A 27,559-nucleotide genomic window follows, 5' to 3' on the forward strand; every position below is an offset into this window, starting at 1 on the left:
TATTTTAAATCATTAAAAAGGAATACATATCACAATTAAAAATATTTATGTTTAAATGTGATATCATTTCACTAGTCACGGGTTCCACACACCTTTCAAACCTATTCCTAAGTCAGTCACAATAAATAAACGTGAAACACAACCTTCTTTAATGGCCCCCCTCCACTTTAGGATTCATCCCCTCTTTTCCAACAACTCACGGTCACGTGTCGTCTCTCAGGTGATCATAGCGCTCGTTCAGTCAGGTGTGATCACTCGTACCGGCGTTACGCGAGTCGCGATACCCCCTGCGTGATATGATCTCCTGGTACTTCGCGATATATTGCATCTCTGAAAATCGTGAAAATAACTTTTGATTTCAATAAACCTACAATAAAGTGCTTCTATTATTTCGAAGTTGGGATATTTTTAGCGTGCTAGGACACTTTTATTAGATTGCTGATAAGATAGAGCTTTTAAATTATTTATCATTTGAATAAGGATTAATAATCAGAATTAAATCATTTGTGTAAAAGCTTATAGCGATCAATCGTAGCACAGGCAATCACATTAGTACAACATCAATGTTATCGTTAGATCTTGGAATAACAAACTACACTACACGGAACGTCAACAATTGAAAGGGTGTAAATTAAGTGACATGACTATAGAATTAGAAATAATAACGTGTATCTAAAATAAATAAACCGCCATTACGTATGATACAACCCTCTCTGGGGAGTTATTATGATTTTTAGACGATAAACTTTTACGCTTATTTATTAGTCCGTCTCCTGTCAAATTCCTTGTGACATTCTCGGCTAGTGAAAGATGAAAGTTGTAAGCTGAAGCTCCTTCTAATAAGACAATAAAAGGGTGAGTACTTTAAAATTTTAAAGTTCTTTATATAACCGACAGATTTTTAAGATTCGATATAATATTTAGTTTGATGTAATCTGGTAATTCAAAACTATCTCATCATAATAAAATTATCTCTTCTGCTTTAGTTTATTTCCTTTTTAACTCACTATATTTATGTTTCGCATGATTTTATTTCTACCTACATACATAATATAACATTTGAAGTTCTTCCTATATTTCCAAATACATCTTTAAGTTTCTTTGTACGATATATAAAAACTGCCTACTAAGTTAATTAATTGAAATGTACAATATCAACGATTGTTATCGTCAAGTTATATAAATATATATGCACACACACACACACACATTGCACACTCCTTTCAAGAACGTCATAAATCAAAATTCGTAAATTTTCAGTTGTGCATGTTTTCGGAATGCCCAGAAAATTTACTATATCCCAGCAGAAGCGGCATATTTATAACTTAATATTTACCCGCCACAGGGCAGAAAGTGTTGTTTTTGCATTTTGAAGAAAAGGTATTGTTTAATTATTTTTTAAAATAAACTAAATATTTTTCAAATGGAGAAAAAACCTTCAGGTTTACTTAAAAAGATCTGTTGCACAGTAAAAAGTTCAGTAAGTGGCTTGATATTTATTTTTAATACATTGTATTATAATTTTAAACTTTAAAAACGTTCTCCTGAAAAATCGAGTTTTTTGATTTATGACGTTCTTGAAAGGAGTGAGCGACATATATTATTATATTAATTTCATATTGTCATAAGTCTTATAAATGGCTAGACTTCATATCCCTATCTCAATATCAATTACACTTTATTAAAATTTTAAATGAAAATCTCTTGTGGAAAAAATCTTTTATTTGTGTACAAAGATTTAAACACATTTCAAGTATTCTTAATAATTTCAGTTTAAATACATTGTGTGGATGAAGAAATAACAGTGAATAAATGGACCCAAAAAAAATATTTAGATCATATTTTTAAGATCATAGGTTTAAAAAAACTAATCTATTTATATTACATCCACAATTATTTGTTTGTTTACGTGTTATATTGTGAAATAAAAAAATTAGAGTTTTCTTGTGATTCAAATTATCGATAGTAGTTGCGCCTGATAAGACTTCTAAAATCGATAAATGCAATAACTTTCTTCTTTCACTTTCTTGCGCACCGAAATAGTGTATAGAACACAGAATTGGACCGATCCGGTGTTAAATTGATCGTTAGCAGGCAGTAAAAAAATACAGTAAAGATGACGCATTTTATTTCCAACTTCATTCTGAAACCAATTGTCAGGATTAGCAGGAAGTTAATGATTAGTTCCAAAAAATATATATGCGAGTATCACGAAATTGATCAAAGAAAGATGCATTTGCTTTTGACAAGGAAGAGTTAATTTTCAATTGAGAATAATTGATATCTCACTATAAAATGTTTTCGCGGGTATTAGTGCAGGCAAATGCATTTGTCCCGATTATTTTGGTTCGATTATTTTCCCGTTATTTTCGAATTTGGCTATTTTTCCGATTAATCACTTTAAATAATTAAAGGATTTTTCATTTATTTTTATTTTTATTTTTTATTGATTTGGCATTTAATTTGTAGAACTCCATTTTAATTTATGTATCAATTTTAAATAAAACACAGAATTTTTTAGTAGACTAAAAAAAAAGTGTTTGATTTAAAATTAATACATAAAGGATTTTTCTCTAAAGAGAAAAAAATATAGTATATGAATATAATTAATTATGTTTAAGACTTAAAATATTAAGATAAATTTCTGTATTAATTTGGGCTGTGGATAACGAAATTACAGTCATTTAAAAGGACACAAAAAATATTAAGATGTAACTGCATTCAGTGTACTTTCATCCTCCTTTTGTAAACTCCATGCTTCACTTGAATACATGAGGTTAAGTACCAGGACTCCATTGTGCATTGCTAGTTAAGCTTCGCTATATTATCCTATTTGCTATAACTGATTTCAGTGACTGATTTCATTCACTCTTCTTTCTATGTATATCATTATTAATCTTTCTATCCCTAGAAAATACTTTCCAAATATACAAAATAGTCTACCTGTTCCATAATTTCCCCGTTTACTAATATTCCACACCCAGACCTATATTCATCTTTTAAAAAAAACACCGCTTTGGATTTACCAATATTTGTTATCAAATCACTTCCCTGTAAACTTTAGTCACCAACGCCTGCAGGTTTTCTCCACTATCGGCAAGAAGAACAGCATCGCATCGTCAGCGTACAAAAGGCAACAGACAACCAAATTGTTCATTCTAGCTTCAATATTAAAACCTTTTAGTTCTTTATTTCTCTCTCTACATATATAAGATGCAAGTATTTGATATTATTCAACTTTAATCGAGAATGGGATCAATAACCATTAGTAGAAACACAAGCGCGATAATAACAATTAAAGATAATTCAGTATCTGCCGTATAAAGCAGATCATACCCAAATTGGTTCCAATTTCTTTTAATTTGACATCTGTGGTTGCTTAGCCACGGAATTAATTACGACGATGACATTCTGACATGCAAATATAGCCTTTCTTGACAAAAGGAACTGTGTCTCCGAATTGACTCAAGCCTCCTAAATGCGCAGCTGTGCTTTGCTGAGCAAACAGTCCCCGGATCGACGCTGGATTTGGGCAAATGAACATTGTTTGCAGAGTGATTTAATTAATTCACAGATTATTTGGTTGTCAATATCGACGTACGACCGCGCGTCATGATGTCATGCTGTTTCTAGAGAGCTAACCTCCGGATATATTTTTTTATTCGCACGTAGAAAAACCTTCATGACATTCTCTGTAATACGTTTATATATATTTTTAATACTAGATACTTAAAATATGAAATTTACAGATTTATACTGATAAATTCTGACTTGACACCTTAACGCTTCCTGCGACTATAACTCTAAACAAAGTTCCTATCGTTCACCTAATGGTCAGTACACTCAGCTACCGTATTTGAGGTTCTGGGTTCATTCCCCAGGGGGGTCAAAATAAATAAAGGTGATTTTTCATTCTTATCTTTTTTCAACATTACCTTAGACTGGTACCTGAAACGGAGAGCTGATCACTTTCCCTTCATGTGTTAACGATCAAGATAACACTGCGTTTATATTATACAGTGCCCTATACACCATCAGATACGGATAAAAATTTTAAGAATAATAAATTAGTTAACGATGAATATGGCGATTATGATATGTTCTATTAGTCATTGTCAGCGCTGAGATCGCCTACATTGCATGGTAACCCTACAATTATGTCGTGGTGTGTCGCTAGATCCATACAATTTGTCTTTGTATTCAGCTTTTATCTTCCCCTTTTCCTCCCAACTGTCCCTCTTCTAGGTATTTTCATAAATTTACAAATGTTGAGTTTTGTAATTGAAATAGTAAAATTACTTATTTTGTGTAACTTATTTATGTGAATGGCTTGATGTAACTTTTCTGTAAAATTCACACAAAAAATAATAAAAAAAACTATGACTTTAAATATTGAGTAACCAGCATATTTCTCTGTTTTTCACATTAAATCTCCTATTATTACTATTTTTATATATTACTTTTAAAAAAAGAGGTTTCTGTGAGGAACTGCAAGCATATTTTTTTTTAAATCTGTTTAAAACCATTGAAATAACAGGGGAAAAATCACTTAAAAAATATCAGGAAAAAAATCAGCATTGGAAAAGTTCAGGTACTGTTTCAGAAAGCTGAAATATTCATACCATTTTGTCTCTCTTTTAATTTTCTCCATAAATCTACCTAAGCAATGCATCGCAAAAGGAATTTTTCCATCGGTAATAATAAGCGGCGTGGATTATAGAGTGGAACAAACGTCATGTGTTACGATCACGCTGGGTTTACTTGAAATCCCATAAATAATAAATCTAAACCTAGAAACGTCAGGGAGAGACATTTGTCAAAGAAAATATGTCTCTCTTTTATTTTAAAATGTTTTTAAACTTTTCGCCATATTCTAAAAGAGGCGCCAGAACTCAGAAATTGATTTTTAATCTACCCCTATCTATTTACTCTTAAAATCAATTTTAGATTAATGAATTTGTTTCGGATTCAACCCTAGATACCAAAACTATTTTACGAGTGACGTTGTTAAAAAACATTCGTAAAAAAAATACGACACAGAAGTGAAACGGGAACAAATACGAAAATCAAATACTTTTGTTTTTTTAGAAGTAAAAGTAACATTTTATGGGTTTAAGAGATCACGTAATAATGAAAAAAATAAAGGTGCATTAGGAAAGTACTGTAAAGCAGGGGGCGCGGAAAGGACGCGAACATTTTTTCAGGAATCTTCACTTTGCCGTCGTAATTTTTATGATAGTTTTGTATTCTAGGGTTAAAGCACATATCCTAAATATCTCCAAAATAGATCGAATTAAAAATTTGGATACACCAAAAATATTGTGATAATTGAAAGCATTGAAATACTCTTACAGTTCCTTCTCAAAACTCACAAACGGACCGAAAAATAGCTTTTGAAAGTTAACACTATATACCATAAGGATTTGGAGCTTAACGATACGTCTTTGAACTTTACTTTATATAAAAATAATGTTTTTGATAATTTTTCGAACGTATAATAAAATGGAAGCATTAAAGATAATCCAAAAAGGAAAATCTTCAATAAACTGTAAAACGACTAAGTTTTATTTTGAAATGAAAGAAGTTAAAAGAAATCATATAAATTTAGTGAATATTTAAAAAGACATTACCCATTCCCAAATCGACTATGCTTTATTTTAGGTCAACATCTAATTTCGTATTATGATCAGTAACATAAATGGGTATATTGTAAGAAAAATGTATAATGTACTTTATAATAGCCACTCTCCACATCAAAGTATAAAATAATGATCAGCTCTTAATTAACATAGGAAGCACTTATCTCAAGTATTCTCAATATTATTAATATTTAAAGAATTTACTTTGTGGCTAGTCATTTTTACTTTTTTTTTATTTTTTTACAAAAATGTTAATAATATTAGTAAATAACCACTCACCGTGTTTAATCGTATTAAGCTTGGGATTTCATTCACTTTGAGTGGTGAATGGTTGTATACTAATATTATTGACATTTTTGTAAAAAAATAAATAAGCACTTATCTCAAGACTTACATATATACACATATAGACTCATCCTAACTTACTTACTAAAAATAGTTAAAAACTGATAGTTTTTATTATTCACTTGCCTTTTTTTGTTAAAGATTATTATCACCGACTATTTATATGTTTTTTTATATGAAATTACTTGTTTACATACGATAATATCAATTTATCAATTAAGTATCTAGTTATTTTATTGAATTACGGCAGCCCTAAAAGAATCGGATTGAAGGTAATATTATCGGCCGATTTAATAAATCCTAATGATATTGACGTAATGTCGTAATATGCAATAATGGTAGTCACTAGTTGGTAGTTACGAATAAGGGTTGGAATATCCCCGAGTGCTGCAGACAACAGGCAGCAGTTAACCTAATCACAAGCATAGTACAGTTTACTGCTATTACTTCTTGCAATGTAATAGTAATAAGTTCCAACTACTAGTTGCGAACTATTCACTAAATTATGCACCTAAACCAAAAATATGTTGTTGATATAATTTAATATGAATACCTAATAGTTCACTACCTAAATTAAATTACAAGGTGTTGAAAACCATTTCTACATCGTTGAAAACTAAATAAAAATTAGACGATATTCAAAATCGTGTGTTTTTATAAATTGGTTTTTCGAGAATATCATAATAACTCCCTTAGTAAAAAAAATCTACGTTTGAACATTTTACCTTATATTTTCATATAGAACATAATACACCTGCTTGAACCATTACCCACACCCAATCGTGCATAGAACACTGCTTCATATCGACGCAGTGTTATTTTGATCGTTGATTGTATGAAAATGGTGATCAGTCCTACGCTCATTGTACCAGTCAAGGTGGATAATTAATAATATGAGAATGAAAATCACTTTGTTTTTCTTTTACCGCCATGGGAATCAAACCCGGGACCTCAATCACGGTAGCCAAAGTGGTTACAATTTTATTATTGTTATATATTTTTTAAATTTATTTCATAGATACATAGACACATTCATAGATACATATTTATTTCATAGATACATTTACTATATGTATTACGGCTCTTTAGGCATGGCCTGTGTTGAGCCGAAATACTAACGTGTTAAAACATTTTTTTTATTTTTATTATTATTATTATTATTTTAATTATTAGATTACGCTCAGAAGCCAAGCAAAACCATATCATAAATTACATAGCTGGTCTTTGTCTCTTTACTGGAATGTACCATAAATAAACGACATAAAAATATCCACTGAAAAAAAACTATTTTATACGTAGTTCATATTGAATATATTTACTTGATTGAAGCAAAACTTTAAAAAAAAAACAATATTTAAATGTTGATATAAAGGTATTTCATTTAGAAAATAGTTGTGTTATAATTTTTTATTTGAATCCTTTGGCTTTATTTTTACACACTACTAGGCAAAATCACTATCAATAAAATAATTAAAACATTGTATAGGACAAATATTTTTTTTGTAAATTCCTTTGTAATATTTTTTAGAGTGTATCTCATATACCATTAGAAAAAAATGGTGAAGTATTTAAAAGTCGTAAGGTAAACACTTCATTTCATGGTTAAAGTATATTTTAACAAACGTGTGATCAAAATCTCATATAAATTCTTATAAAAAATTAATAAATCTCCCATAAATAACAATTTCATAATTTTCATTGCCAGGAGACCATGCCTCGTCAGCAGATCTCCCCTCCGGCCCCGCTAACGCCACCCACCCCTACGTCACCGCGAGGGCGGGAGGCCCCGTGGGAAAAGGAAGGGCTCACCCTGGGCGCCTACTGCGAGAGGGAGAGGGACCGCCTTGGCGCCTTCTCCTTCGTGCCTACAGCGAGAGACTTCACCTTCGGAGTGGAGGGACTCAAGGAGTATGCTAGAGCGAGAGGTAAGCTATTTTGATGGGCTATATAGAAGTTTACAACATTTTGAGTGTGTCCAAAATCTGGATTACCTCCAATTACAGGAGTTTTTTTTAATGTTGTAAATAAATTATCTGGTCGAATTATAAGCTTAAATAATAAAAATGAAAATGATATTTTCTGGCGTTTCTCATGTGTGTGATTATAATCCAGGATTCGGACCTCACATACTTATAAAAGAGTTTCTGCTTAGTAAAAAAAATCTTTTCATCTCACCAATAGATGTCTCCTATGAAGTTCTTGTGATTCAAGAGTATTGTTTCAAAATTGGTTCATATATTTAGAACTTCCAAGAATTTGAGTAGTGCGGTTGTCAATAATGGGTAGAATTGGTGCATGTTACACTTGTGTAAAGTGATCACTTAAACCAGCCTATGACGGTCGTTAGTCCCGTAAATGCCCAGATTTCCATTTTCTTCTTCATCTTTGTATAGAAGTTATTTTAATATTTTGTTTTCAATATATTTTGAAAGTAATTTTTTTCTGATTATTTTTACTAGCTGAGCTCGGAGCCTTGATGTACTGCGCCCCCTTGGGGTACGCCCCTTGCGTATGGCCCCCGCTTCTCTTGCGAGCCCCGCCAGTTCCACCCCCCGTATCACCTCCGAGGACTCCTGAAAAATATACATATGATGGTGAGTATCAAATATTATCTTTTTCCTTATTTCAGATTTACGTAAAACCATACTTAAATTATTTAATATAGACCTATATAGGGACCTTGTTTATAGTTTTTTCTACTTGTGGGAAACGCTAAGGTGTCAATTGTCCTGGTGATCTGACCGGGAACTCTGAAACTTATACGTTCCAGTACCGGCGAATCAATGTATGAGTTTAACAATCATTAAAAGAAGATCACATCTGATGATTTTCTGCGACCATCCAGAAAGTTCATTTTAAAGAAGTTCACAGAGTCTATACGGCTGTCCAAACTCAAAACACAGTAAGGAACTTTTTTTTTTGTAGTACGTTTTTTTGCATTTAGTAGATTCTACTTAGTCCAAAAATGCAAAAAAAAGTACTACAAAAAAAAGTCCCATACTGTGTTTTAAGTTTGGACAGCCGTATAGACTATGTGATCTTCATTAAAATGAACTCTCTGGATGGTCGCAGAAAATCTTCAGATGTGATATTCCTTTAAAGGTTGTTAAATTCATACATTGATTCGCCGGAATTACTGTAACGTATAAGTTTTAGAGTTCCCGGTCGGATAAACTTGGACAACTGACACTTTAGCGCTTTCCACGAGTAGAACAAACTCTAAACAATGTCCCTATATTAATCGTTCATCAAAATTGGTCAACGATGAATATAGGAATTTTGATATGTTCTACTCGACATTCTATCATCACCGTGATCACCTACATAGTAAGTTGATATTCATATCGTGGTGTGTCCCAATTTTCACATAATTTGTCTTGGACTTGAGCTTTGATCTTTTCCTTTCCCCCTTTTCCTCCCTCCCACCTCTCTTCTAGGTATTTATATTTTTAATTATTAATACATTTTGTAAATGGAATGTTACCAATACCTGTTTTTTGTTATTGATTATTATAAATGTATTTATGTAACTAATCTGTAAAATATCCAATAAAAAATAATAAAATTATTAATTGAATAATATATGTACGAGTATCTGTACCTCATACCTACGTGACTGAATCGATAGTTCATTTAAATATCGATGTGTTTGTATTTTTAATTTAAATTTCACCTGGTAAATACCCCTATTTCTTAAAAACTATTGTGACATATGTTTTGGTGGATTCCGGATAATTTTCAAACATTGTATGTGTAAATTATGCGGAATGCATCGAAACGATTTTTAGAAATAGTCGTATTTTCCAAGTTAAATTACAATTTTAAATGTAGCCATATTACAACAAATCGACAGCCGAATCAGATAATAAAATTATGATTTTCTTACGTTTAACTTTATAAAATTATACGAAATATAAAAGATTGTGTAAATTTATATGAAATCATGGATTTTCCTGCTTTGTTGTGTGTAAAAAATATTTTTTTTTCTAACCTCCCACCAGTCTGATGATGTCGGTAACGATGAAACCCAGTCATTGGTCGAATAATATATAATATATGGAGAAAAAACTACAGCACATAGGTGTTATTTTATTTTATGCATAAATATTAAAAAGGATTATACATTTTTTTAAAATAAAACAAATTTAGTTGTGTTTTTATTATAAACAGTTGTAGTAGTTGTGTTTTTTTGTCCACCTCCGTAGTGTAGTGGTCAGCGTGTTAAGCTACCATGCTAGAGGTCCCGGGTTCGATTCCCAGGGGGGGTGAAAATAAATATTAGTGATTTTACACTGTAATATTTATTTTATATTACCCTGGACTGGTTCCTGAAGCGCAAGAGTGATCACGTTGCATTCATGTAAGTAATGATCAAGATAACACTGCGTCAATTCGATGCAGTGCCCTATACACCATTGGGTGCGGATAAGGGTTAAAAGTTTTATTGTAAACACAAGTATTTCACTTTCATACTATTATTGTAAGCCTAAGAAGCTCATTATCAAAAATAGGCATCAAATTATGGTAAAGTGGGTTTGACTCTGACAAAAATTGACTCTGAAAAATCTTGACACTAGCCACAACTCTACATAATAAATGTAAAATTAACCTTTTTTACTGCCCGGTTTTACCTTAGAAAATAAACATGTTATAACAACTGAATGCAATTTTAAATGAAGAGTGTTGATAATTAAATCGTCTTGATGTCATTTACCTATTAAATATTCAGGTCTTTATCAACGGGCGATTGTCACTTCCTTTTAAAGCACTTTAACAAGTTGAGGTTTGAATTACTGCGTGAATTTCTTGATAAGAAAAGAGTTCACTTATTTACTTACTTACTGTATATTAACTAGTTACTGCTTTACACCCCTCGAACGATTGATTCCAAAAACCGAAGACAAATTGAAGGTTTATGGAAATTAGTTCCATAAAAATCAAACAAGCAGTACACAATAGTGCCAACCTAAATATATGGAAATGAACACGGTGTTTGGCAAAATGAAGATACTTAATGTCGGGTTGAGGTCCCTTGGTTAGTATCGCTTACTCTGAGTAAAAATATTTGCGTTCCAGCACACTTCAACATAACTTGATTTATTTTTTTAACGGACGGCTTAGGTCTACAAAAAAGTAGGGAAATTATATGTTTGTGAATGTTATATAGGGGACCACATCAGATCAAATTGGATGTATCTTGATAGTTTATTAAATAAAACTAGGCGACTGTATTCGTAGATATATGAGTGAAATATACATATTTGAATGTATAAAGATGACCTTAGTGGAAAAGCTCAAAGTAAAGACATATAATATACATATACATATTCACAACATTTTGGATGTATCCAAATCCATGTTCACAAAAGATTTTTCTGCTTATTATTATCGAGTTATTTTTACATTGCAACATAGATGAAGAAAAATATGGAAGTCTGGGTATTTACAGGGCTTACAACCTATTACAGTAATAAATTGTTACATTTCCTTTGTTTTCTGATGACGATGTAACTGACAATACCCATTTTTCACTAAGACATGGACAGTTAGTTAACTTGTTCAGCTAACGACGTGATAAATTATAACCCATTTTAAATGTAAATATAAAATGCGATAAAAGTACCTTTTCTAGGAATGCAGTCATATCTGTGTTTTGCGATTTCGTTCGTAAATATTCAGCTCCGTCTAGGGAAATAAAGCACTTCTCTTTGGTTGAATGTTGAATACTCCGATATAATTGTCGCTATCGCGTATAAATTACCAATCCTATCGGTTGTATCCTTTTCGTGTTTTTACTGTTATCAGTAATTACAAATAACTGTATAATAATTAAACTGCAGTATCCGTGCTTTTTTCAATCATTTCAACAGATATGTTTTTAAAACTATACCACCAATTCCAACATTTTTTGAATGTGCTGATAATAAAACCCTGCTTTACATGAAACAAAAAGCACATTTGGTTTTCAGTTTTCATTTTATTTATTTAATCATTTATTTAACAAACATACTTATACCCGCAATTTTACGAATAATTTATAATCAATATACATATAAGTTACTGCTTGTATCAAAATAGGCTTCCTGTTGTATGTTTTTATTATTATAGAGCTTCAAGACCCAGTAAAGGGTAGAATTAAATAAATAATAGAGTAAAAAACATTAAATTCATTAAAACAGCCAAGTTTATACACGAAAATTTCAGAAAATGGAAATAAAATGATATTAGGTACGACCAATATAATATAGATTCTTGTCAATTCGTGTTACAATTACACAGTAGCTTTCTGCAGTCCGTCAATGTATATTTTAATTTATCCACAGATGATGAACTCCCCCTCAATTTGAGTACAAAGCACAGAAACAGTTCCACTCGTCCTAGTGGAATATGGTCCCCTGGTAGTTTGTGCGAGCAAGAGGAGACCAAGTACTCAGATTACAAATACGCCAATCGCCAAACCTCCAGCCCTGACGCCTTCAGCCGTCCAGACTCCACGGGCACGGTATTGGACCTCGGTCCATCGTCCAGGGACCTTTCCAACGGCTTCGGTAGACGTTGCTCCTCATCAGCTAGCTGGGACACAGAGCCTGAGAATGGAAGCATCTCCACGACGATGTCCGTGGGGAAAGGAGACGTATTTGTAGGAAAAGTCAGCGGAAGAAATGGAACTTCCAGTGGAAGAAACTTTCAGGTAAGATTTTTCAGTATTTCTTCTTCTTCTTCTTCTGCTTGGAGTAAGCCTTTTGGCCTGTTTTTAAGAAGTATTATTATTATTTTAAGAGGTATCCTTCTAGGATGTTGAATGCCAGCTGGCAATCCATTTCTTTGGTGGTCTGTCCAGGAATCGTCTATGGGGTTAGTTGTACAGTGCAATGCGGTCGAGTCTGGACGGTTCCATTCTCCTTACATGCGTATACCATTCTCTACTTTGTTGTCGTTTCAGTATTTCAGTACGATTATTATCTTAATGAATGCGGATTGAGTCTTCGCTTAAATTATTCTGTGCAATATTTTATAAACTAGTAAATTATCATTTTCCATCGATAGATGACGCTTTTATTAAATATGTTGTTATCAATCTACATAAGTTAGTTTAATGTATTCATTATTATTTTTTGACAAAGCAAAATAGCTGAAGAAGAATATTGATAATAAAGTCTGAGAATTCACAGAGCTTATGACCTGCCATAAGCTGGTCAAGAGATAATTTTACACGAGCGAAATATTTACCATTGTACTCATAGTTGACAACCACACTACTAATTTTTTTGAAACTTTTAGATATATTGATCATTCTTATGGCACAGTACATACGAATTCACAACAGCCATCTATGTTGGATTGGAGAAAGCTTTTATTTAACAGAGACTCTTATATTTGCATACAATGAAAAGTAGTTTCTTTTTATTGAAAAAAGATAAAATTCTGAGCATCCCAGGGTTTAGGACTGCTTTAGCTGGCATAAATGAGCACTTAATTCACTCTTATAACATTCTTCTGCTTACTTTTTAATTTATATCGCTTTAATTATTTGAAACTTGTATGTATAACTGCAACGCTGGTAGATTTCTTTTACATGTTCTTTCACAATTCTCAGTTCATAGATTTAGAAGAATGGGATGCTCATGCTTCCTTTATATACAAAAAAATGTAAATATTTCATCTCCATTTGAGAAACCTTGCTCATAAGTTATTTCGTTAAAAAGCAAATCAAGAATAATTTAGTTCTAGTCATCTAAGCTGCAATTTTAGACTGAAATGGAAAATACTTCCTAATCAGTACCGGATAATTCGTATATTCCCTTGCGTTTTCAGTGAGTTACGGGGCGCTACATCCTACGCTAGTCCTGACATTTAAAAAAACGTATGAACAGATTATTTATTTGCTATTCCATAACTCTTGTTATTTATAATCTAATTATTTATTGCACGATATGTCTGTCTGGATTCTGCAGACCAACATTAAACATTACATATATGATTAATTGAACAGATTGCTATAACAAACGTCAATTATTTCACAATGTCTTTGTTTTCTTTAAATACTAACATAAAAAAATTGTTTGGATTATCATATCGCTCACTCCTTTCAACCACGTCATATTTCAAAAATCGTCAATTTTCAGAATGCCCAGAAAATGTGCTATATCCTAGTGAAAGCGGCATATTTTTAACTTAATATTTACCTGCTACAGGGCAGAAAGTGTTGAAGAAGAATATATTAGTCAGAGTGTTTACAGGACTTGCGACCTGTCATTGGCTGGATTTTGCACGCGTATAAAGTGATTACTAAAACCAGCCTATGTATGACAAGCGTAAGCCCCGTAAATACCTAAACATCCATTTTCTTCTTCATCGATGTTGAGATGTCAAAATGTAAACATTTTTTATAAGGGAAAGGAAAACAAAGGAGCAATAAGAGATAGAAAAAGAAGGATAACAGGAACTTTATGCCACTCGAGATTGCACACCCGTAGTCATATAAACTTTTATATAAACTAAGAAAAAACTAACAAAGGAAAACTAGTGCATTATTTACGTGACATTCACGTAATTTTACTAAGATTTTCATGGTCAATACCTATATTTTTGTGTCATTATACCATATGTCGAAAGTACTTATATAATAAGACCAACAATTACACTAAAAACATTTTTAAAGATAATGGATAGAAAAAAAACAGCTTAGAAAATTTCAATGGAGTAATTAAACACAAATTATAATTCATAGTCGTATTTAAATTATAATATGTCAAATTAGTACACCTACTAAAGATGACAAAACATATTCAGTTATTATAATGAATAAAATAATAAATGCACATATCAAAGTAAATACTCGTACACCTGTGTCTTTTAATAAATTAAATAATATTAATGGTACTTATTAAATTTAGCCTTGAGGGGAATGCTAATTGACTTACATATTATGCACAAAATTAAAACTGCATTCTGTTGAGGATTTTGCATTTGTTTCACTAACTAAACACACCTCGATTCTCCATTGTTCGTGCGTCGTTAATATTTTAAAGGTTGTAGCGACTTTGAAAAAATCAATTGCAGTCTCGTTCGCTTATCCCAGAACATTAATATTCATTGTATTTAATCAGCCTCGGTTTAATTCTGTTTTTGAGTTAGGTTAGTAAATAAGACGAGGAGTTTGCAGTTCTGTGCAAATGGATTTATTGTTAATTTATGCGGCAAGATGGATGCATCTGTGTGGATTTTCATAAGCCAATAAGGTATGCACTTTCCGGTACAAATGAATGTGTGCCAAATGTCTGAATAAACACAGCTTCGGCTGTGAAAACATTACTCACTATCTGTCTCATTGCGAATTATGTACAATTTTATGCACTTCCCTTTAATGCAATATAATTCACTAAATTACGAACACAAAATAATTTGTTCAAATATGATACAATAACAATATTATTTGAGATAATATCTCAAATGAAAACTCACAGGGGACATATTATGTACCCTGTGTGATTATTTTTTCTTACGCTACACTTCGTTTCAAACATCACTCCTCTCAATGGTACTATTATTTTACCGTAATATTTATGTAATTTAAGTTTTATATTTCCAATACATCAATGATGGTAAAGTAAATTTTGGATATGTATATTTTTTTAATGATAATCGCACATTATAATTGATATTTTTATGAACGACACAAATGTTATTTGTTACATTTAAAAAAAATTAAGCTCATTAAAGAAATTAGGATGTTTTGTTTTTTGAAATATATAATCTATAAAAAATAACTATAAAATGGGGTCTCCTGATGTTATTCACTGAATATATTGAAATTTTGACACTACGTTACATTCTACGATATATAAAAACATACACGTATTCTAATACGCGTATGTTTTTATATATCCTTATTATTTAACATTTAACATTGGCTGGCTACATCTAGTTTATAAGTAAGGAAAAATTATCACCGTTGTATTGAAATGGTGGTTGGTGACTATCTTTTTAATTATCAAAGTTTTTACTGGGTACGTCTAGTTAAAAATATATTTTAAGTTATTTTTTTCTTCCTTGTAAACGTAAAGTTAAGAATCGGAAGAATTTTCGCGGTTATTCGTCATATTAAAATGGGTTGGCGACAATGTATTGAGTAATCACAGTTTAATGCGTAGTTATACATTTGGTTTTCATTTATCCTTATACGCCAAAATATGTCATCATTATTGACATTGGTATGCCGATATATTATTTTTCATTGTCAAAACATTCCGATGGGATCGCGGAAACTTGATTGAAGAAGTGATGTGAAACAAACCTACCACTTACGAGTACAGTAAATAAAAAATTCCATTTTATTTTTTGTTGCCAAGCGCGTCATTATCAAGTTTGATATAAAATAAATACAATTTAAAACAATAGTAATTCCAGCTATCGTCAATTGAGAATCAAAAGATCATTGATGACGTTAGATATTGCGTCTCCCAAAATGAAAATGGTGGCATATAAAAATGTGCAGCTGAGTATGCATTGAATTACTTAGTATGTAGATGAGAATGACTGAAAGAAGGAGTAAACACTCGCGATTTATACTTCATCTAAGTACATATTTTGAACATTTGAATGCTACACAACTGTTATCAATGTACGATTATGATTTGCTTTTACGAAAATATAAAAAAAACACCATTATTCGTTTTCACATGAATTAAAAATAAAAAAAACCCTTATCCGCACCCCAATGGTGCATAGGGCACTGCGTCATATAAACGCAGTGCTATCTTGATCGTTTACACATGAAGGAAAGGTGATCAGCCCTCCGCTTCAGGTACCAGTCCAGGGAAATATTGAATAAATATGACAGTGAAAAAATCACTTATATTTATTAATGTAAACTAACTAGTTTTGAAAACTACAGAAATCTTTAGTAAGTTTGGTCCTGGTACTGGTCTGATGACACCAGTCTGATGATGTCGGTAACGACGAAACCATATCGCTGGTCAAAGAAAATAAAAGTGGGAAAAACTATAAAGTTGTTGTTAGATCATAATAATAATAATAAAACCCTTATCCGCACCCCAATGATGCATAGGGCACTGTGTCATATAAACGCAGTGTTATCTTGATCGTTTACACATAAAGGAAAGGTGATCAGGCATCCGCTTCAGGTACCAGTCCATGGTAGTATTGAATAAATATTACAGTGAATAAATCACTTATATTTATTTTACCCCTCTTCGGAATCGAACCCGGGACCTCCAGAACGGTAGCCGAGCGTGCTGACCATTACATTACGGAGGTGGACACATTCACATACCTGTTAATATTAAGCCTAGTAACGAAAAGTCTATACAAAATTTGTAAATTTGTGAAAATACCTGGAAGACTGCGGGAGGAAAAAATGGAAAGGGAATGATCAAAGCTCAAATCAAAGATAAATTGTAGAAAAAGACTAGGGTCACACCACGATATAAATGTTGACTTACAATGTAGGCGCTGCGTATCTTAGCACTGACAATGTCTAGCCTTAAGAGACTGATGATTTTGGTAGCGACGAAACCTGATAAAATAAAAATGAAAATAAATATAAAATTGTTATTTCATTATTTAAAATGCAGTTCGATCAAGAAATATCAGCATAAAAATTTATTCTAATAATTTCGAATTATCTCACTTAGTTTAAAATATTTTGAGATTTGAGATAAATCTGGATTATCTCTAATTAGGAGTTAATTATATGAAGTTTGAATCACTTAATGACCTATAAAGTTATTTTATTTATTGTTTCGGCATTAACTTTGTGGTAAGACATGTTACAATGATTAAAGAAAACACTTCGTTTTTTACCACTTGAGTATAAAAATAAATAAACTATAAAAAAAAATGATAAATAATATAAATATTATAAAAAACTATAAACTTTGTCCATAATAAGCACGGTAAATAATAAATGCAATTTCCATCTAAAAAAAGAATTATCTTGACCGTCAAAAATTAAAAGCAAAGCACCCGAAGTAGCGTGAGGATGTCTAATACCAGAAAGCTCCAATTAATCTAATATCTGGGTTCAGAACTGAAATCTCCATTCCGTGATTAAGGAAAATCTGAATCTACAGAACTAATTGCAATGAAATATTCGTGCCTTTAAATGTCACAAATTAAAACGATATAATTACTAAAGTAGGTAGATGGCAGTGGAAGTAATAGATTATCACGCTACGACTAACTAGACTAGACTTAATTAGTTAAACTAGACTAGAATTAATGAAAGGGTGCAATTAGAACTGTTTGTTAATAAATTATAGAGTAAAATAACCCAAATTTTCTTAAACGCTTTTTTGTATTCTCTGTCAGAGACGGGATTGGATAAAATATTGTATTGTAAAGTGAAGTTCGCCTTCTTTGTGTAATGGTCAGTACGCTCGGCAACCGTTCTGGAGGTCCCAGTTTCGATTCCCAGGGGGGGTTAAATAAATAAAGACGATTTTTTGTACAATATTATTTATTCAATATTACTCTGGACTGGTACCTGAAGCGGAGGGCTGATCACCTTTCCTTCATGTGTTAACGATCAAGATAACACTGCATTTGTATAATGCAGTGCCCTATGCACCATTGGGTACGGATAAGAGAAAAAAATGCATATTTGTTCACTAATCTGAGATTTCTGTTTCAAGGGAAAAAACTCAGATTTGTAAACAAGTATTTGGACACACTCAAAATAGTGGAAATATCTTGCTACATTTAGTTTGATATTAGAATTAAAAAACGGTGATCTTCATACCGCAATAAGATTTTAGCAGAAGAACTCCATGACACATTATTGTGTATTTGGACACACTCAAAATGCTGTAAATAAATTATATGGTCAAATTATAAGCTTTAATGTTAAAAATGAAAATGATAATTTCTGGCGTTTCTTATGTGTGCGATTATAATCCAGGATCCGGACATCCTCACATACTAATAAAAGAGTTTCTAACTAACTAACTTACTAACCACCAAGCCGCTTCCCCGCAGGGGTAGGCAGAGAGAATAGAACGCCACACCACTCTGTCTTTGCAAACATTCTTCGCCTCTTCCACGTTCATGCATCTCCTCATACACACCCACCGATTGTTTCGATCCTAACCTGACCGTTTTCAAGTATTTGGCATACCTGATCGTGCCAAAAGAGTTTCCGCTCAATAAAAAGCTTCTTTTCATCTTACTAATAGATCGGCTGTCCAAACTTAAAACACAGTGAGGGACATTTTTTTGTAGTAAGTTTTTTTTGCATTTTTGTAATAAGTAGAATCTACTTAGTCCAAAAATGCAAAAAAAAGTCCTACAAAAAAAATGTCCCTTACTGTGTTTTGAGTTTGGACAGCCGAGATGTCTCTTGTGAAGTTCTGGTGATTCAAGAATAATGTTTCATAATTGGTTCATATATATAGAACTTCAAAGAATTTGAGAAATGTGGTTGTCAATAATGGGTAGGATTTGTGAATGTTACACGTGTGTAAAGTAATCACTTAAACCAGCCTAGGACGGTCGCTAGCCCAGACTTCCATATTCTTCTTCATCTTTGATGAGATGTCAAAAATTATATGAAAATAGGTTGCGCGAAGTATCGACTAGCCCACGAATATGAGTGTGTGAGGTGTGGTGAGCAATGTTTGTAAATCGGATAGCATCTTTGGCGTTGAATGTTGTCAGTAATGTGTGTGAACAGCTTGAACATATCATACTCTTTCCCAAATAGATGATTTTGCCTGTTTAATTTCAATATCAGACATTTTTATATTACAATCACCTGTTTAGACAGCTGATAATTACGCAACCAATGTTACCACATTCGAAAGTAATAACTACACTTATATAGGATACGTTCAGTACCACAGTGTTCCGCAAAGTGTGTGCCGCGGCACACTGGTGTACCGTGGTGGTTGGTGAGCCGCGGAAAATGTCACTTACCGATAAACGAGCAAGAAGAATTTATTTATTTATTTGTTGAACGGCTAATGCCTTTAACATAATACATATATACTATATCTAATATAAAAACACACTAATGAATACACTAATAGAGAAACAAAAAGTCTCAAACATAAAATAATAATAAAATAACTAATAGTAAGCACTGATAAATACACGCCTCCTTCACACACTATCAGCGAGCAGCGAGAGAGAGTGAAACACAATGTTTAAATTTATACATTATAACATGGAGAAGAAATGCTGAGAAAGACTTCAAGGTGGATAACAACATATTAAATAAATTTATACTTTCAAAAGATAAATCTATACTAACATGTGAAGCCGCGGAATCGGAGAGAACATGGCATAGTTTGCATTATGTAAAAATACTGTGAATATAGATTTTCGCCTAGTACCTCATAATTAGTAATTCGTAGAGCTTAAAACTGATCGGACATCAAAACTGAAAATTTCCGAAACAGATCTAACACATCTTTGGCTGCATATAAAAAATTAATACCCACTGCTTTCAAAGCGTGCTATTGCAATTATTTTACCGTTTGCCACGACTTACTTGTGCGAATTGGGAATTTCGACTCAATCTGCTTAAAATAAAAACAACGACGAAGAGATGAGAGCAGCCTTATTAATAATTGCTCAAAATTTTGATCACCTGTGCTCAGATAAGCAGGCCTTAATTTTGCATTGAAAGTTATATGTGATATGTGTTTTCACATAGTATTAATTTTATTTATTGTTTCGGCATTAATTTTGTGGTAAGACATGTTATAATGATTAAAGAAAACCCTTGTTTTTTACCACTTGAGTTTTATTAAAGACTACATGTTTCAGAAGTTAAACTTCCATCATTCAGGTCTGTATAATAACTCATTATTATTATACAGACCTGAATGATGGAAGTTTAACTTCTGAAACATGTAGTCTTTAATAAAACTCAAGTGGTAAAAAACAAGTGTTTTCTTTAATCATTAGTATTAATTTTAATAATTAATCAATGTTAAATTAACTTTCTTGTTATCTTTGGTGTACCTCAAAAATGTATTGATTTGGCAGGTGTGACTTGAACAGAAAAAGTTTGCGAAACACTGCACTACCAGATACATGCGTGTTATCAGATGCCAGAAAGAGATGTGACCAGTTACTGTAAATTAGCCCATGTCGCGATGTGTATTATTTGTTCTACTTAGATTTACTGATGCGCGTACATACTCGCACATACGACACATATTGTACATCGAGAGTGACAATCCGAGAAATACAATTCAACAGATGAAAATACAACAGTTGTAATAACAGTATAATACGCCGACATCACGTGAAATAATGAGTACGCTTTTATTTAATTACGACAAAACGTATGCAAAAAAATAATTACACTTACAATGTTTATTTTATGTAGACGACTAAAAAAGTATATGTCCGCCTCCGTAGTGTAATGGTCAGCACGCTCGGCTACCGTTCTGGAGGTTCCGGGTTCGATTCCCAAGGGGGGTAAAAATAAATATAATTGATTTTTTCACTGTAATATTTATTCAATATTACCATGGACTGGTACCTGAAACGGAGGGCTGATCACCTTTCCTTCATAAGTAAAACGATCATGATAACACTGCGTTTATAAGACACAGTGCCCTATGCACCATTGGGGTGCGGATAAGGGTTTTATTATTATTATTATTAAAAAAGTATATTACATTTTTTGATTATTTCTCAAGTCTGGGCATTTAAAGGGCTTACGATACCTAGTCACGAATTGGTACCTGCAACTTATATCATGCCTCTATATATAATAATTAACGATCATCTCAAAATTGCATCAATTTGATTCAGTGCCTTATGAACCATTGGTTAAGGATGAGGATACGAAGAAGAAGAAAAAGAAGAAAGAGACATAGTTATATAAATTAAAATTAAAATAACAGAAAATGAAAATACATTATAAAAACCAAAGCTTTATTAATATATTAATAATACGGGACTTATTATATCTTGCCTCTATATAATAACGGTTAGTTTAAAATTACATCAATTTGATGCAGTGCCTTATGACCATTTAAAGAAGACAAAAAAGGAGACAAAGTATTATTAAGTAAAATAAAAATAGCAGAAAATATAAATGTAATAAAGCGTTTTTAATAAAAATTATAATGGTCTAGAAATGTTGTATATTGAAGATTAGCTCGCTGACAATTGTAATCCCTCCCCATATGGGTTCCATGATCAATTTATGATGACGGAGTTCTTCAACAGTTTCTCCCAGTAGCCTCACATTAAACATTATAAGCCATACAAAGGAAATCTTACTAATTATATGTACCTACTCGTATATAAATTAAAATGTTTCTAGATTTGGCGTTTAATTTGTAGAACTCCATTTTAATTTATGTATTAAATGTTAGATCAAACACTATTTTTTTAGTCTACTAAGTTGTATTTTATTGTTAAAAAAATAACTGTCATAAAAATGATTTTTATGTGTTTTTTAACAATTTAAACAACTTTGTAGACTTAAAAAATCAGTATTTTAATTAAATTAAACACTTGAATAATCCACTGAATTGAGTTTTATTTTTATTTACGACTAGTTTTGAAAACGACAATAGTTTACATCTTCTGGTACAAATTAAAACTAAATTATTTTGTACCAGAAGATGAAAACAATTGTCGTTTTCAAAACTAGTCGTAAATAAAAATAAAACTCGATAAAATGGATTATTCAAGTGTTTAATTTAATTAAAATGATCATGTCATTCCACAAAGTTAATGCCGAATCAATAAATATTTTAAAAAATCAGTATTTGATTTAACATTTTATAAATAAATAAATAAAAATAATTTATTTAAACACATACAAAGATCATTTAAATACCCATATCGATTAATTGGAGATATTTAAACGTGGAAATTATGTATTACAAAGCGATAGGTCAAAATAATTTTGATAGAATTAATGCCTAGGTATATTATTAGCAGAGTATACCAAGAAACCAAATAATAGCTATATAATTACAAGGTGTAATGAATACGTACAAGTTAGTAATACCAGTCATCTTGCCCCTCCTTTGAAGAAAAAGGAAATTTCAAAGTTTTTCCCCATCAGTATGTATTTTTTATGATCCAACCCAACCCTTCTGGCCATGCGAACTATCCATTACATCCCCGTTACGAGGGTGTGAATCAGTACCTCTACAGGCTCTACATCAAGGGTGCCCAACTCGCGGCCCGCAGATATTAAAAAAAATCGAGTCCTTCAGATATATTTAAAATCACATTCAAGTTATAAACCAATAAAGTTTCTTTAATTATATAAAATGCATATTATTTTTTGACATCTCATCAAAGATGAAAAAGAATATGGAAGTCTGGGCGTTTACGGGGCTGACGACCGTCATAGGCTGGTTTAAGTGATCACTTTACACACGTGTAACATTCACAAATTCTACCCATTATTGACAACCACACTACTCAAATTCTTGGAAGTTCTACATATATATATGAACCAATTTGGAAACCTTGTTCTTGAATCACTAGAACTTCACTAGAGGCATCTATTGGTGAGATGTAAAGAAGCTTTTTATTTAGTATTTGAACACACTCAAAATGTTGTATGTAAAATGCATATTTTCCGGTGATTTTATATTAACAACGAAACAGGTTGTGGTCTCGTGGTTAGTGTCACGGACTATTTGATACCTATTTCTAATAATGAGCCGCTTAGGCTCACAGAAATAATATGAAATTTAAGTATTTTTGTAAATAGTAAAAACATTAGTATTTCTCTTTCTCTTAAAAATAAATACGGCGTCAATGACAGACGTAAATCTCGAAAACCGGTTAAGGCGTGCAACTCCAACTGTTAAAATAGATTTAGAAAAACTCAAATCTCGCACTAAGTGGCCATTGATAAATTGGTTTTATTTAAAATAAAATTGGTAATATTGTTTGATTTTAATTGCCAAAATTTGTAAAAATGTACTATAAAAATACATTTATTGTTGGTTCAATTTGTGTTTTCTTTTCAAACCTGGTTATAGTAATATTTTTTTGTACAATTTCCCTGATTATACTTTCTGATTACCACTGCATTCAAATTATTTATAATCCTTACAAAAAATCAATAAGTATGAAATTCGGTGCTATCTATAATATTTTTTTCTGATTATTAATATCCGTATACGGCCTTTAGGAAAATTTAAGGTCATCGATGCGAACCAAGGTGCAATTCGGTTTGGGCAGGCCTGCTTTATATTATTCAATCACTTGATATTCCATATCATAGCCGCTTGTCATTTTGTTGGATTTTTTCAATCATGGTCTAAGTGTTATACTGCGCATTTATTATGTAGTATCAATTTCGAGTCGCGTCAGACTTTATTAAACCTTCGCGTGACCGAAGGGAAATTAATTTAAATTTTTACTTAAAGGTATTTTACGTTTCTTATCTATGTGGATACTAAATTTATCATATTTTGAAAGAAAGTAATTATTTTCACCGATTATTTAATACTTTTACCTTAAAATGGATAATTTTGATATATACAAAAATATATTATATAAGACCTCATTTGTACAAATTTAAAGAGATGTTTTATTTTTCTAATTAACAAACTAACCATCACGCTGTTTCCACGCAGAGGTAGACAGAGCGAATATAACGCCACACCACTTTATCACAGCAAAAATTCTTCGCCTCTTCCAGATTCATGCATCTCCTTATACATTTCAACTCCTGATATTTTAAATACTTTAGTTATCTTTAGTTTTCTTCGGCCTTTTCTACCTAGTAAATTTGTTTCTCATGCCCAAACGATCTCAACATTCCTTTGTTCATTTTATCGAAAATGCTTATCTCAACCTCGCATTCTATCCTAATTTCACCATTCGAATATCTGTCTTTATATTACCTATGGAATTATCCTATTTTTCGTACCAACATATAAAGGTGGTGACTAACCGGAGCCTTTCGTCGTAACGTAACGTCGTAACGTCGCTCGCGACGCGCGACGTTACGACGACTCCGACTATGGATGGAGCACTCGGCTCGCTGTACTGACTATAAGAATGCTCGCATCGTAACGCATTACGTTACGACGAAATGGCTCCGATCAGTCCCTACCATAATACAAAGTACATATGTAAGATTGGTAACTGAAATTCGTAAAAATTGAAGGAAGCAAATCCATAAAAACAAAAATTGAACATAAAAAATGGTTACATTTCAAGGGTTATTTTTATTATATTTTTAATTTTCTCCTGTTGATGAGAACATCTGTAGTTCTCCAAATTTGTCGTATTCATATACAAATGTTTATTTTTATATATTGATCGTAATTTTTTTTTGTTTTATTGTCCACAGTGCAAGCAGTGCGGAAAAGCCTTCAAGAGGTCCAGCACCCTTTCCACACATCTCTTGATCCACTCTGACACCAGGCCCTACCCTTGTCAGTATTGTGGGAAACGATTCCACCAGAAGTCCGATATGAAGAAGCACACATACATTCACACCGGTAAGCCAACTAGCAAACCCTCATTTTAATCGACGATTGAGATGTCATGTTATACCTGTATATTGAATTGGCGTATAAAAAACTAACTAACTAACCATCACGCCGCTTCCCCGCAGGGGTAGGCAGAGAGAATAGAACGCCACACCACTCTGTCTTTGCAAACATTCTTCGCCTCTTCCACGTTCATGCATCTCCTCATACATACCCGCCGATTGTAACGACTCCTAACCTGACCACTTTCAAGTATTTGGCATACATGATCGTGCCATGTTTTTCTCGGTCTTTCTCTGCTTCTTTTCCCAATTACATTCGCCTCATAAATTTGTTTTACCGTCCTTTCCTCACTCATTCGTTCTACATGTCCAAACCATCTCAACACACCTTTCTTAATTTTATCGATAATGCTTATCTCAGCTTTGCATTCCTTCCTTATTTCACTATTCGAACATCTAATTGGCGTATACTTTTTATAATTCCATTATTCATTATTTTTAATACAAATCAAAACGAAAATTATGATTTTTGTGACACCTATTTCGCCTTAAGAGGGCAGTTGGTAAACATTTATTCTTCCTCTTGGTGTAGGCCTTGTGGCCTGTTTTTAAGACGAATTAACCTCCCGCGATGTTGACTCCTAGCTGTCAATCCAACTCTTTGGTGGTCTGCCCGGTTTTCGATAAATATGTGCACAGTTACAAAAATTAACGTAAATAATGTAAAACTCGTTAAGTTGAAGTATGATCATGATAAGCGGTGTTGCATTAGCCTTAGGTAGATTTAAGAATCAGTTGGATGATAGGTAATTAAAAAAATTACAAATAATCGATATAATCGTAAATAATGACAAAACCTCTTTCTACTCTTAATGATTCTATTTTTATGTTTTTATCGATACATTTGTAAGTTATAATGGTTAAATTATTTTCTAAATTTATAGGTCTTCTTTCAGAAACCTTTTACGTTTAAGCTGGAATTGGTCACTCACTTAGACATAGACGATCAATAGACAAATTATTCATTTAAATAATCCGATTACAGTTCATAAACCGGTGTATTTTATACATAAGTACATTGTAAGGTTGAACTCTATCTTCTTAAAATAAATACCTAAGTATTGACCGAATTTACATAATAGGATTCAAGACTATTGTCTAACTACAAACATGATTTATTTTCAATATTCTGAAAAAAGTGTTTATAGAATTCTGGTTGAAAATAATAATAATAATAAAACCCTTATCCGCACCCCAATGGTGCATAGGGCACTGCTTCATATAAACGTAGTGTTAAATTGATCGTTTACACATGAAGGAAAGGTGATCAGCCCTCCGCTTCAGGTACCATTCCAGGGTAATATTGAATAAATATTACAGTGAATAAATCACTAATATTTATTTGACCCCCCCTGGGAATCGAACCCGGGACCTCCAGAACGGTGGTTGGTAACTAAATAATTATTATATTATTTATTGATTCGGCATTAACTTTGTGTTATGTAAAGACGAATTATTATTATCATCTGTATGATTCTAAAAATAAAGCCTGTTTTAGTCAATTGTAAATTTTAAAAGGGTTTTTTTCGTTTGTTCCAATTACGATTCTAAACATCATGAAGGCTTGATTGGGTGAGGAAAACATAAAAAGTAATTACCCTGTGTTGACTAAGCTGATAACAATTAGTATATTAACACCCTTTGGTGTTTATGTAAGAGTTAATAGAGATGGTTTGTCGGTGATATGATGTCATTGGTTAAAAGCACGGAAGTGCTGTTGACTTGTCACGATGAGACGAAAAAAAACGTGTCATATCCACGAATTTAATTGGAAATGTAGAAATTAAAATGTACCTGTAAATTGGTCGTATGATGCAATTTCAAACATTTTAAGAGAGGTGTCTTAAAACACGCAATGTTAGGCTTTGCTATATAAATAAAAAGTTACATTACAACGTGAGATTAAGGTGGAATAATCGATAAATCCCTTAAACCCATTAATTTATCATTTCAAAATAGGGATGAAACAGGGATTAAAATCTTTCTGGGTGAAGTATTGTAGAACGTCGCATATTTATTTTTTTTTAATGATACGATACAGCAACATCTTCGGAGC

The 27,559-nt window shown here is 32.1% G+C and overlaps 1 protein-coding gene across 1 annotated transcript in view; it reads left to right on the plus strand.

Moving 5' to 3' along the window:
* Positions 1 to 238: 238 nt before the first annotated feature.
* Positions 239 to 27,559, plus strand: part of sens (senseless) — a 32,991-nt gene continuing 5,670 nt past the window's right edge. Inside the window, exons 1-5 of the mRNA XM_088258533.1 lie at positions 239 to 855; positions 7,690 to 7,909; positions 8,444 to 8,578; positions 12,308 to 12,675; positions 25,300 to 25,450. Coding sequence (XP_088114659.1) covers positions 7,696 to 7,909; positions 8,444 to 8,578; positions 12,308 to 12,675; positions 25,300 to 25,450 — 868 coding nt within the window. The 5' untranslated portion in view covers positions 239 to 855; positions 7,690 to 7,695. The remainder of the gene's footprint in view (positions 856 to 7,689; positions 7,910 to 8,443; positions 8,579 to 12,307; positions 12,676 to 25,299; positions 25,451 to 27,559) is intronic.

This window comes from Brachycentrus maculatus, unplaced genomic scaffold, assembly GCF_059751285.1.
Source record: "Brachycentrus maculatus isolate JH-2025_06_01 unplaced genomic scaffold, ASM5975128v1 h1tg000097l, whole genome shotgun sequence".
In the NCBI taxonomy this organism is placed as follows: domain Eukaryota; kingdom Metazoa; phylum Arthropoda; class Insecta; order Trichoptera; family Brachycentridae; genus Brachycentrus; species Brachycentrus maculatus.